Consider the following 14,237-nt stretch of genomic DNA (forward strand, 5'->3'; position numbering starts at 1 on the left):
TTTTATATACATGTTTCTCAATATATATTACATGGATTAGTTAACATGACTTTCTTTTATTATTATTTCGTGCTTTAACTATCTTTCAAGTTTTTTTGATGAAAAACTTCTTCATTTTTTTTTAAGAAAAATGGTAGTGAAAGTTTTTTATGTTTGCATTTTCAATTTTCAACTATGATTTTTACTACTGTTAGTTTGATACAGAATTTTGACCAGCCATATCTTATGTTAAAATCTTCAATTCAAAGTAAAAGATTCATTAATAATATACATTAAAATTTTTAAACTGGTGACATACATTTATAAAAATCCTACGAAGTTATTTTTTTGTGTGCACACTAGATATCATCTACCGTAAGTATTACTCTCTCGAATCAGGTAATATTGGAGAGTTGATGGGAGCGTCAAGAGCAATATCAAGTTAATGTTTCAGCAGGGCCGGTCTTAAGGTTTTTGGTGACCTAGGCGAATCAATAAAGTTGTGTCCTTTTAATTATTCAATTTTTTTTATACATATTTTGTTGCAAAAGATCATTTATAATCAAGGTTAAAAATATATTTTCAATATAATTAATAAAGACGGATAAAAAAGAAATATATCTATATAGTACTAAATAAAAATACTATTTTTGGTGCCCCTAAAAAAATGATGCCCTAAGTTGCCTCCCCTCCTTCCCACCGCCAGGGCTACCCTTGTGTTTCAGGATCACAAAAGAAGGAGACTTTATATTTATATCAAAACTCTAAGATATTAGGTATATGACTCACCTCTCTTATCTATTCAATAATTTGCTCATTCATAATCGACCTAAAACTAATTACTTATGCTTAAACCCAACATGTAAGATCACACCAAGTGACCAAACTCTTCCTCGATGGTTTTAATGCTCCTACAATTTTAAGATTGAATTCAAATTTAAAATCTCCAATTAAGCGGTAAAAGAATCATATCATTTATTAAAGCATTCTTTGGTTGCCAAATTTATTTGAGGCACTTACAATTTATTGAGTCCTATTCCAATTTCAACAAAGGAGAATGCTAAAGAGTGATCAAAAGCACATGTTAAGCATGCAGAACAAGTAAATATATGGGTCATGTTAACTTGTGCCCTTAGGGCACATGTTAAGCAACCTAAATAAAGCAATTTTGCATTGGAAAACACAATATAACAACTTTTAAGAAGTTGATTTTCTATAATGAGTATCTTAATATGTGCCATGAGGGCACAAGTTAACATTAGCCTAAAAATGGTGTAATTATCACTCGATCAAAAATAATAATTTATATTTCCAAAAGAAAATCTCTATTTATTTATGAATTTCTTGCCGATGTATAGAATTTCGTATAGCCGTTAAAATAAACTTGCGCTCCAAAGATTTACTTACTTTCTTACAATTTTGTAGTTCCCTCAAACGAGGACTTTGGTCAAAATCAAACTCATGATAAAAATGCTTGTCAAAAACAGATTTACTTTGGTCAAACTCAAGTCCTGATAAAAATATTGGAGAAAAAAAATAAAAATAATTGGGAAGCAAATTTGGCCACTCCTTCCCCTGGCTGGCCCTTGCACATGAAAAATGAGAAATAAAAGGCCAACACTCAACCTTAACAATCATTCTTCTTCTCTTCAACTGCAAATACCTTACCCAATTCCTTTTTTCTATCCAAAATGACAGGAGAACACAGTGAAACATCAGTTTCCGATGAATCCAACATCAACCTCAACCTGAAGGCCCCACTTCTACCACTCCATAGAACACAAAGCAACCCTTTCAACCTCAAATCCTTTTTCACCCTCAACAATTTCTATGTTCTTCTTGGACCTTTATTGTCCCTTTTCATATGTCTCTTTGTTAAACTTGATACTCCCAACAACAATAGCCGTAACATGCTTGCTGTTATTGCTTGGGTTTTCAGTTGGTGGGTTACCTCTGCTTTACCACTTCCTGTTACTTCTATGTGTCCTCTGTTTCTGTTCCCTCTCTTTGGAATTGCTTCTGCTGATACCGTTGCTCATTCTTACATGGACGATGTCATTACCCTTGTTTTGGGAAGTTTCATTCTTGCTCTCGCCGTTGAACGCTACAACGTTCACAGAAGATTGGCCTTGACCGTAAGTTTTAATATTTCTCTAAGTTACATTATTTTTTTGATAAATATAACTCTTAAGTTACATTATTATTATTATATTATTATGAACATGAACAACACGATGGTCCTGTCGAAATTTTATTTATTGATATGAAATCGTTTGGTCGGATTTGATTTTGATGTTTTCCAAACTTTTAATCAAGTATTCAATATATTCATTTTTAACCTCTCTATTATTGGATATGAAGAATTATGGAATGTTGGACAAGCTCTTTTTTAGAGTAAAAACTACTCTACCACAATTTTCTTACGACTCAATTTAATCTCACAGAATAATAACTAAGATTAGCTTTGACATTTTCATACGAGAACAACTTAGTAAATAGACTTATTGATTGCTTAGTATTATCTTTTGTTCTGAGCGAAGAAAATTATATATGAATGACCAAATTGAGTTTTTGGTCTTTTTTTTTATCCATTGATCGTGGAGGGATTAGGATATACATGATTATATTATATATTTTTGAATGATTAGAAGGACAGAGTTTATTTATTTTGTGAGGTGGGAAAAAATGAGTCATTTTAATTTTATTATTGTGAAATGAAAATGATATATATTTCCGACCGGGGTTTATGATTGGTTGTGAATGATATGATGTTTGAAGGTGACATCAGTGTTCTGTGGGGAACCGTTGAATCCAGCGCTATTGTTATTGGGTCTATGTGCCACGTCATTCTTTGTGAGCATGTGGATGCACAACGTGGCAGCTGCCGTGATGTTGATGCCGGTGGCCACAGGGCTGTTACAGCGGCTGCCACCACCGTCGGAGCAATCGGAGTTGGTGAATAAGTTCAGTAGAGCGGTGGTTCTAACGGTGGTTTATGCCGTGCCAATTGGAGGGATGAGTACTTTGACAGGGACAGGTGTAAATTTGATATTGATTGGAATGTGGAAGAGTCTTGTTCCTGGTGCAAAACCAATAAGTTTCAACACATGGTTCTTCTTTGCTTTTCCGGTAGCGATTGTTTTTCTTATATGCTTTTGGTTTATTCTCTGCTTGATTTACCTAAGGAAGGGCTCAGCTAGGGCTCTCTCTCCTTATTTGAGTAAAGGACACTTGAAGAGGGAATTAGAAGCTCTAGGTACGTTAATTCTCATTCTTTATAGTTTATCCTTCTTTTTCACATTATGGGAAAATTTCTATTACTATCTTTTATTTACACTATCAGAAATCATTAGTCACTATTTATCTTTATATGATTTTTATGATCAAATGAACTTAACTTGTCTGTAAATACATATCAATTAAAGTCTTACAATGTCGTTAGTCACTATTTATCTTTATATGATCATTAGTCACTATTTATCTTTATATGATTTTTAGGTTCATTCATTTACGTGTCGTTATCTTTGTGATAAATAGAGGCATATGTGTTTTCCTTATTATTGATTTATTGCCACATGGCTCATGGATAATATCAGCTGGTCCATTCCAATGTGGATGTGTCATCTCTCTCACTTTCAACCAATGGTACTTGGACCTACGAAACCAATAGACCCCATTTGTTCCCATTTTAAATTTAAATTATTGAACAAAATTAATTTAACGAAATAATTTGTTTAAATAGTTAGACCATTGACTATATTTTTTTATCAATAATCTATTTGAATGAAATATAGACCCATTAGTGTCTATATAAAATGTTTCAACCTGTAAATGAGTAAATCTATCTAAAAACAGTTTCCTAAGCATAGTTAAATTTTAATAATTCTTTCGCATTCTAAAAACATGACTAATATATGGAAAAAATTCTTATACTAGAAAAATATTCTGCCAATATTCTAAAATCTACTCTTAAGTTCATTTAGCATAGTGTCCGGCCTGTTATCCCTGCCATATGATTTGGTTAATTGTGCAAATAAAGAAAAGAAACAAAAGAAGTGGTTGAAAGAGATTGTACCAGACTTGTGTGAAATGGATTGTCCCATTGAAATTGCTAACTGCATCTACGATACAATGAATACAATCTATCTTGGACATGTGTTTCAGTACTTCAATTTTGACAAAATTAAATTAGTGATTTTTTCCTAATTTTGTTCTTGTTGCAATATAATATTTCATCAAACTCATGTGGACAACCTGTTACCAATTTTTTTTGTCAAAAAAACACGTTACTAATTTATTTTTGTCAAATAAATAAAATAAAAACATGTTACTAATTTATACTAGTATGTTTTAATTAATCCTTGACCAATAATGAAGCTGCTTTATTGATAATTCTGTAATTGGTTTTTTGCAGGTCCCATGTCTTTCGCAGAGAAAATGGTGCTATCTGTTTTTGGGGTGTGCATCTCTAATTCAACTTTTATATATAGTTAATTTAATTATCTGACATTTAAAAATTATTTTGCATCGAAGTATCCAACGTATTAATTAAAGCAGTATTGTAAAAAATGCAGTTGCTGATCATATTATGGATGACAAGAAGGATCACAGATGACATTCCCGGATGGGGAACTTTTTTCCATGGCCTTGTTGGTGATGGAAGTGTCAGTGTAAGTACTACATATGTTCTAGTGTTTAAGAGTTGAGACATAATCTATATTACAAACTATTACCAATATCATGTTAGTGTCATGTCTGTTAATGTGTTAGTGCTTCGTAGTTATTTTGTCTCCAATCATAGTGAACAATCAATTAAACTTTGTCATTTTTGATAATATAGGTTATGGTGGCAGTATTATTGTTCATAATACCAAACAGAAAACAAGAGGGTGAGAAGCTAATGGATTGGAATGAATGCAAGAAATTACCTTGGAACCTAATTTTGTTACTTGGAGCTGGTTTTGCTTTAGCTGATGGAGTTCAATCTAGTGGTCTAGCAGATGTGCTTTCTAAAGCTTTAGATTTCTTAGAAGATGCTCCATATTTGGCAATTGCTCCTGCAGTTAGTCTTATAAGTAGTATTATTACTGAGTTCATCACTTCTAATGATGCCACTGCTACACTTATTATCCCACTTCTATATCATATAGCTAGGACTATGCATGTACATCCTCTTCTTCTTATGATCCCAGGAGCAATTGCTACTGAATTTGCTTTCTTGCTTCCCACGTCAACCCCCTCAAATGTAGTTGCTTTTGCTACTGGTCATATTGAAATTCAAGATACGCTCAAAGTTGGTCTGCCACTTAAGGTTGCTGGGATAGCCGTGCTCTCAGTTTTTATGCCATCTCTAGGTAAATTATTTGCAAAATTATTCTCAACATCCCTTAAATTTTTTAATTTAAAGTTTTCAATTCGTTCGTTATATCTTGATTCATATGTTTGTTCTCTAAATTACAAAACATCAACGTTGTTAACATTTTTTTTTGGGTTAATTATGTTTTTGGTCCCTACAAAATTGCGACCTTGTAAGTTTAGTCCTTACTTAATTTTAATTGCATTTTTAATCCCTACAAAAAAAAAAATTACTTATAATTTTAGTCTCTCCTAAAATAAATTTTGTTTAATTATCCTTAAACTCTTAAATTTTTTAACGATTCTTTTTATACAAGTTGAGAACACTATGAAAGGTTCATTTACTAAAATCTATAATTTTTTAACATGAAATAAATTAAATATGAATTTTTTAAAACGACAAAAATTTAATATATAAGTAACAAAAATATGGACGTAGAAATCAATTTTTTGCGATATTTTTTTCAGAGGACCTTTTAATAACGTTCTTAACACGCCTGTAAAAAATTGTTGAACAACTTAAGAGTTTAAGCATAAATTAAACAAATTTGGATTGAGTAAGGACTAATATTGAGTGTAGAAATTTTTTTTAGGGATTAAAAATGCTATTAAAATTAAGTAAGGACTAAACTTACAAGGTCGCAATTTTGTAGGGACCAAAAACATAATTAACCTTTTTTTTTAGTTTTCATTTAACTCTATTAAGAACTTAACAAAGTGGCGTTCGTAAGGCCTAGTTTAATTAGAAATATCAATATTGTTAAGCTCCGATTCAAACAAAAAAAAAATTGTTAAGCTGAACATTTTACTTGAATTTGAATTTGGGATCCCGCAATTGTGTGTCTGAATTTCATTGGTACTTTTCCCTTACAAGTGAGTTATAGAAGTGCCCAAATTGTATAAAAAAAGTGAGTATTGAACAATCTATTAATGAGAGAGTCCATACTTTTGAGTCAAATTTTTATTTAACTTTTTATTTGCTTGAGAAAATCACTCTGATTGAAAAAGGATTCTGATGTCATACTTTTGGTGTTGCAGGTGCTTTTGTTTTTGGAACAAATGGTGTCCAATGGATGCCAAACAAAATCTCTCCGTGGTTGACAAATTGATTTCTTCTACAATTAATTTCCACGATGCTTTATAAATTTTTGGTGTCATTTATGATTGAAAATTTGAGGCAGCCTTCCTTCTTACCTCAAAAACCAAAATGTGGATACCCAATATATATGTAGATATTACTAGGCAAAGGAGGAGGGGGTATAAATATATGTCAATTTATTTTTATCTTATTTTTTAGTCAGCTAAGTGAAGAGATTTTATCAATTTCTATTGTAAAATGTTTTCCTATAGTTATTGAAGGAAGAGTGATTGTGTGTTTCTTTTTTCGGGTAGAAGAATGATTTTGTGTATAAACCGTGCCTTTCTATGTTTTACGGTTTGTATAAACCTTGTAATAATATTGATTTTTGTAAACTTTTGATATTGAGCAACTATGATGAATTATTTATAGATTAACGAGTTGGATTCATATATGATTGTAAAATAAAATAATATATGACATAACTTGATCAAATAATATTACTTCCTCCGTTTCAAAAATACTTGTCTATTTTGAAGAAATTACACATACCAAGTAATCAAATAAATGTCATTTTTGATGAAATTCTGTGTTTTTTCTATAATACCCTTACTCATTTATTATTTCATTCTATTATTTCTATCTTTACAATAAATAGGTAAGGGTATTATTGATAAATCAATTATTAATGTTGCATTGAAATTTGAAAGTGACAAGTAAATTGAAACAAAATCATTCTCCAAAATGGGCAAGTATTGTGAAACGAAGAGAATATGACATAACTTAATCTAGGTAATCAAAATGCTTGGTAACTCGTCCACCGGTGTTTAAAAACTTCTTTTGACAAACTTTTACATCATCGCCGCAGAGAGATTACACTACTAAAAAAACATCGTTTTCGGACGGAATTTTCGGACGGATACAATTTTGTCTGAATTTTTCGGACGGATTTGAGACGGTTTTAACGGAGTGAAATTTCCGTCCCAAATCCATCCCAAAATCGTGTGAAAATTCCATGACATGTTCAAACAGGGTTTTTTCCCACGAATTTCGGACGGATTTCTTTAAAAAAACAATTTCGTCCCAAAACCGTGTGAAATATTGAGACGGATTTCGGACGGCTAATATTTTTGAGGGTTTTAATTGGGAAAGTTTCATCTCCCGCTTATCTCAAAATTTCTCTCGCGTGTTCTGTTCTCATTACCCTAAAATTTCATCTCCCTCTCTCATAACCCTAAAACCAATTTTAAACCAATTTCTCTGTGTGCTGCTATTCAATCAACTTCTTGTGTCCTGCTCTTCAATCAATTTCTTCCAAAATCTTCTCAAGGTCGTCAATCAATTTCTCAAGCTCACCAAGGTTAGCTTCTCTTCTCTTCTCTTCAGATCTGAGGATTCTCTGTAGTTTTTTTTAATTTCTCAGTGTTTTCTTCAACAAATCAAGCATGTTACCATAAACTTGTACATGATTCTTTGTTCAATTTTAGGATTTATTTTGTTTTACTTATTAGGGTATTTAATGTGCTTAACTACCTAATAGAAATGAAAGGTGCTGGCATTTTTGGACCTGCTACAGAGGCTTGAGTGGCTCGGTTTTATGCTACTGGTTTTTTATTGTTTAGGCCACAGATTATGTATTTGTTTTGTGTGTTCTTTTTGGCATTTATACCTTTCCCTGTACCTTTTTTGGGCTGTGCTTGTTTTGTATTTCTTCTGGTTTCTGTCGAACAATAGGCTTTCTGCTGTTGTTGCTGTAGCTTTTTGCACTTCTGGTGCGTGTGGTGTTATAATATATATGTTGTTTCAAAAAAAAAAAAAACTACCTAGACTTTGATTCACGTTTGGTGTTGAAAATAATTGTGAGCTTTGTGCTTAATTGTGGGTTTTGTGTTGAAAATAATTGTGGGTTTATTTCTTTGTTCACTTTTTGCTGTTGAAAGACTTTGATTCACTTTTAAGTTCTAAATTGTGGTTATAGACTTACAGTTACGGTTTCAATTACTTTTTGATCATTGATAATGCTAATAAATGCAGCCAATTTTTTAAGATGGTAGTAAGACATAAACTGTTTGTGGTTGCGATCACAGAGCAATTATTGATATCACGGTTAAATGTCATTGCAATGCAATTTTTATTAGTTGTGTTTTAAGTATAGAGAATTGAGAGAAATCTCATATTGCATAGACTGCTGAAAAAATACAAGTGTTTGAGCTATATACGCGGCTCACAAATCACAATAGCTAGCTAACTAACTACTAACTAATAACAGTTACATCTACTGCTAACAGATGGAAAACTGTCCTAATTGACTTTAGATGAAGTTAGTTGAATCTGACTCGCTTCTACATCCTTAACAGTACCAGGGTACTCCTAAACCTTTACTTCCTTAATAGTTTTAAAGTACACCTAAACCTTTAAATTTTTATCGCCATTGTAATCACTTTCAAAATTTTTTTGTTCAATTTCATTAAATAGAGTAAAAAGTTTTAGTGCTTTACGGCTGAGTTGTTTAATTTCTTATATGTGTAGTTAAACAACTTGAAACCATACATTAAATAGAGTAAAAGTTGAAACCACCTGGTCTATATGTGTAGTTTCTTTGTTTAACAACTTTGGATCATAAACCACATGCTTAATCAGTTTTTCTGTTTTGTTAAAGATTCAATTATATGTGTGTCTATCTCATTTTATATAATTCTAGTATTTTGTAGACAGAAGCTTATGCTTTAATTAATACTGGAGCTTTAAATTTAAGATATAATTTTAGTATTTTTTTAGATAGAAGCTTAGTATTTTGTAAACAAAAGCTTAAGCTTTAATTCAAATAGGTTATGACATATAATCTCATATGATAAATGCTTATTGAATAAGTGCTTACTAGGTAGTGGTTTTGTTTAGATAAACAACTTAATTAAGTGCTTATTGTATTGGTCTTGTTTTGAGGACTGTTGGAGCGCTGCTGTTTTGCTTGGCCTGCTTCTGCTGCAAATCTGAGTTGCTGTTGGCGTGTTGGGTGTTTTTCAGCTGGGAGTGTCGTGCTGTTTTCTGTTGTTCAGCAGGGGTGCGGCTGTTTTGCTGGGTTTTTTTGGGGCGTGAGGGAGGGATAGGCTTGTTTTGACACAAGTACATATCAGCCACTTTGCTTACTAGGTATTGTTGATAATTTTTTCTGTTAAATAAAAACTATAGAACTTTTGCTCATAAAGTGAGCATTTATGTTTCATGTTTCTCCTTTTTTGATTCTGTTAAGTTATTACAATTTTTATTCCAGAGTTTGGTTTAGATTTAGATTAATTAGTGGTGATTGATTGACAAGTATGTAATTATATACTCTATTGAGTTTTGGTCATTTCCACTACTATTGTTTTTGTAACCAGCACTTAAGAGGTGGAAGGACTTTATCCTCCCGAGGTCGACACTTAACTGGTAGAGGGAGAATTGTTGTAGATGTTACACCTACTATACCATCTCCACATGTATCTCCAAATCAATCATTATCACATGTACAACCTGCACCATCACTTCTCCAGCTCTCCTCTTTCGTGAAACCTTGTAAGCCCCTAACTCATCTTCTATTTTATTTCTTTTCCAATTCTAGTTGATAATTCTCTATGTTAATGTTCTCTCTGTTAATCTTTCATTCATACTTGAATCATACCATAATATTATTGATTTTTGTTATGTCATCAAATTGGAACTTGAGCATATTCATAAATTTGGGGAATTTAATGTTTTGATTCAGACATACTTATGGATATTTGCACAGCTATCCCCCTTTTGGGATTGACTCTCTTCCTTTATTTGTTCATTCAGTTTTGCTGAAAATTGTTAATGAATTTGGTTTCACCTTCACCTTCAATTTTCACATAACCTTAATCAAACCCTTCTGAAATCACTAAACCATGTTTCACATCACTCTGAATTCATTTACTATTTTATAAATATGTATATATCATAAGTGATATTGAGGGTGTGAAGGTTCCTCTCCATAATTTAACAGTCTCTCTTTTGGATCCACTATTTAATTGAATGAAGGCTTGCCTATCTGTCTATCATCTATGCGTTTTGGTTCACTTGTATATATATAGGAAGGATTCATATATTTTCTCTTCTTGTATTTTGTTCATCAGAGCATTGAATTTCATTTTTTGAAATTGTTTAGCACAATGAAGAGTCTTTGGACATAATTAGCATATTGAGAAGTATCTTAATTACTTCTTACTGATGAAAATTGCTTTACCTAATAAAAATTCATCATCATCATTGTCTCTATTTGTAATTATTTTCTAAATTACTTCTTCATTCAGATATTGACCTGTCACTATATAGTATCTTCTAGTTCTACCTACTGTGTCTTTGTATTCAATCATCAATTTGTACCTCAGTCCTTGTAACAATGTTGGTTCTCTGATTTTATTTGAATTTGTTGTTACAAGATACAACATACTATAATTATGAGTATCATTTTATTTGAATTTGTTGTTACAGATTTTATTTATCTATAATTTATCTATAATTTTAATTTACCTATAATTTAAGTTATGATAATAGAGCTAAGAAAGGATAAGTTTTAATTTATATATGATTTTACTGACATTGCAGCTTTATAATTGGTTGTTATTTAAATGACTAATAAAATTCAAAATTGTAGGGAAATTTTAAGAAGAGAAAAGCAGAGCTTTTGGAAATATCTATGTCTCAAAATCAAGAGGAAGAATGATTGTTTTCTGAAAGCCATCATAGTATGCTAGATGACTTGACTATTTGGTCATGTTATTGTTTTCTCAAAATCTAGTGCAATTGATTGTTACTTTTATTGTTGAGCACTGACTAATGAACAATTTAGCCATGTTATTGTGTTAGAACATTGAGCACTTATATGATTCTAGTTTATATAATTTTGTTTCAGGCAATGGGCCTTTGTTTACTCTTGAGTTACTATTTATTTTTATTTGATTTAGTATGTATTATTGATTATAAATTGTGGCAATCCTGTAAAATAAAAAAAAATTATAACCACGTCCGAAAAGCATGGAAATTTTTTAAAGCAAATTAAATCCGTCCGAAATTCGTTGGAAAATTTAAATTAAATCCGTCCGAAATTCGTAGGAAATTTAATTAAATTCCGTCCCAAATCCGTTTGAAGTATAGTCCAACGTGTTTGTGTGAAAACCGTCTGAAATCCGTCTGAAATATATTTCGGACGGAATTTGGGACGAAAATACGATTTGCGACGCGGTTGTTTCGGACAGCGCCCTATCCGTCCGAATTCTGTCCGAAAACGGATTTTCGTCCGAAATCCGTGGGAAATGTCCGTAAATTCCGTCCCAAAACCGTCTGAAATTCCGTTTGAAAATGACTTTTTTTTAGTAGTGTTAGTTTTTATTTTTGTCAAGTTATGGTGGCCAGATTCACAGACTTAAAATGTGGAGAAGTGGAAAATTTGGGGTTTCAACTACGGCCAATCATCATAATAGTCAATTTGTTAGATTAATATTTTAATGGTTTAATAACTAATCTTTATTAGTTTGTTAGATTAATATTTTACTTCTTGTAAGGGTTTGAACCCAAAACCTCCAACTCCTTTTTTCTTTGCTCAAACCATTTGAGTTGATTAACTCTTTTATGATTTCTACTCATTTGAACATAATAGCTAAATAGGTTAGTTATATAGTTATAATTGTTCGGTTTTCCGCAATTTTTTCTATACCTAAATAAACAAATATAGGTTAACAATCAATATCATATTCACCATCTAAACTATCTAGAGTAACAATAGGCCGAAGAACACCATACATTGATTTTTTTTTTTTTTTAAGGAACACCATGCATTGATGGCGGTTGAGGTCCCATATTGACAATTATGATGATAATGAAATAAAAGTTCTCGAAAGTATTCACATGTTAAATCTCTAGACTTTTTTGGCCAGGCTTTGCCAAAAATACAAGTCTAAATTCATACATGTTACATTTTTTATCCTTTCTATCATTCATTTTTAACAAGATTAATTATGTACCCCGTCAAAAGTTCAAAATGAAATAAATGCTAACGAGTGTTCTCAAAACATTCTTTCACAATTGTAAGTTATAATGAAAATTTGTATAATCAATGTAACACAAGGGCGTAGCTACCTTATAGAGAGGGGGTATCTTTGGCTACCTCAAAATATATATTTTTTTATTAGTATTAGTAAGTGTATTTTGTGTTTAACTACCTCAAAATATGTATTTACCTACCTCAAATAAGTTTATTTGTACAAAATCAAGAGAAATAAAATACTCAAAATATTACCGTTTGTTTAAAAGATTTATTTTGTCTTATTTTAACATTATCGATATCCTAAGCAACTAAAAAGATAATATTATCAGCAATTATAGATGAATTTGACTCTTTGAAAGATTGTTGAGCTCATTTTTTATTAATAGCTATTTTTTTATGTTACTTTAATTTACATTTTATATCAGTAAAATGATTGTGATTTTTTCATTATTAATTAAATTTAATATATTAATTTTTAAAAAATTCTCATGTTTGGTCACCCGTGCAAAATTGGTTAGCTTCGCCGCTGATGCAACCACAAGAGTGTCCACGTATAAATTTTTCAGATAATCGTAACCACAAGAAAATTTATAGACAGATATACAATCATATCAGATTTAGACTCACAATTCATTATAATGTAGGAAGTACTAACTTTTATTGATAAAACTGTAATATTATTTTTACATCTCAATAATGTTTATTTTTGTTCATCTCTCAATGACGCCTTGGCTTCAACTCATCATAAACAAGACTACTGAATTTGTACTTCAAATTCTCCAACACAACAACATCATAGAAGTCAACATGGTTATAGTTACCAGCGCCAATTTTGAGGTGGTAGCATGTCCCAACCTCATGTATGAGAGTCTTCGTCTCACCACTGGAGATACTCTTCAACTTAAGTTTTTATGAGATGGCACTTCAATCTCAGCAACAGCATAGGTAGCAATATCAATCACGTGTGTATCGTTGAGATGCTTGATAGGATTCCATTGACCAGAGAGAGCTTGATTTCTCACAATTGTAGAGGTCAAGAGAACAACAAGGAGAAAAACAATAAAGTGAAGTCTCATGATTCTCAAATCGTAATTGTTGCTGTGGGTTAGCCTTGTCCTTTAGGTTCTTATTTACTGTTTCAAAATACAAGCAAAATTCACTTTTTAGGTTCATTCATTTAATGATGTATGTGGTCCATATTATGAACCACATACATCATTAAATAAATGAACCTAAAAAGTAAATTTTGCTTATATTTTGAAACGGAGGGAGTATATTGCAAACAAGTTAATTAATTATATGTAAATTTGACTTTTTGTTTATTCAATTAATGATGTATGTGGTCTATAATATGAACAACATACATTATTAATTGAATGAACATAAAAGTTACTCCATCCGTCCCTCAATAGATGACCTAGTTGACTCCGACACACGTACAAATGCATATGTTTTATCTTTGATATCTTCAATTCTCTACTAAAAAAATTATGAAAATTTAATATATTAAAAATATTCATCGAGACGAATCCAATAACATCTTACATGATACTCCCTCCGTCCCTATATGTAAGCACCCTTTCCCTCTAATAAAAGGGTGTTTACATATAGGGACAGAGGGAGTATTATTTATCTTTGTGAATTAGTAGAAAAATATGGTCAAAGTATGTCAAGTCAATAATGTATATTGTCAACTAGGTCATCTATTGAGGGACGGAGGGAGTAATTAATTATGTTTATGCAAAGGTGAAAACAACTTGTCACTTTTTCTTTTTGACCAATATA

General features: G+C 31.3%; 1 protein-coding gene and 1 long non-coding RNA gene across 3 annotated transcripts; both read left to right on the top strand.

Moving 5' to 3' along the window:
• The first annotated feature begins 1,615 nt into the window (after nucleotides 1–1,615).
• LOC146903507 (tonoplast dicarboxylate transporter-like) lies at nucleotides 1,616–6,824 on the top strand. Its single transcript, XM_085738168.1, has 6 exons — nucleotides 1,616–2,114; nucleotides 2,758–3,235; nucleotides 4,394–4,437; nucleotides 4,554–4,649; nucleotides 4,820–5,333; nucleotides 6,373–6,824. Exons 1-6 carry the CDS (start codon nucleotides 1,671–1,673, stop codon nucleotides 6,441–6,443), a joined length of 1,647 nt encoding a protein of 548 aa, XP_085594294.1. The 5' UTR covers nucleotides 1,616–1,670; the 3' UTR covers nucleotides 6,444–6,824.
• Nucleotides 6,825–7,312: 488 nt separating this feature from the next.
• Nucleotides 7,313–11,325, top strand: LOC146903508 (uncharacterized). Of its 2 annotated transcripts, XR_015023745.1 has the most exons (4): nucleotides 7,313–7,772; nucleotides 9,356–9,562; nucleotides 9,790–9,964; nucleotides 11,064–11,325. It is a non-coding gene; the product is annotated as an uncharacterized LOC146903508 (long non-coding RNA). The 2 variants fall into 2 exon arrangements; XR_015023744.1 differs by having other exon boundaries at nucleotides 7,317–9,562.
• Nucleotides 11,326–14,237: the final 2,912 nt, after the last annotated feature.

Source organism: Medicago sativa, chromosome 8, assembly GCF_051527215.1.
Source record: "Medicago sativa cultivar Bolivia chromosome 8, Bolivia_mono, whole genome shotgun sequence".
NCBI classification, from domain to species: Eukaryota; Viridiplantae; Streptophyta; class Magnoliopsida; order Fabales; family Fabaceae; genus Medicago; species Medicago sativa.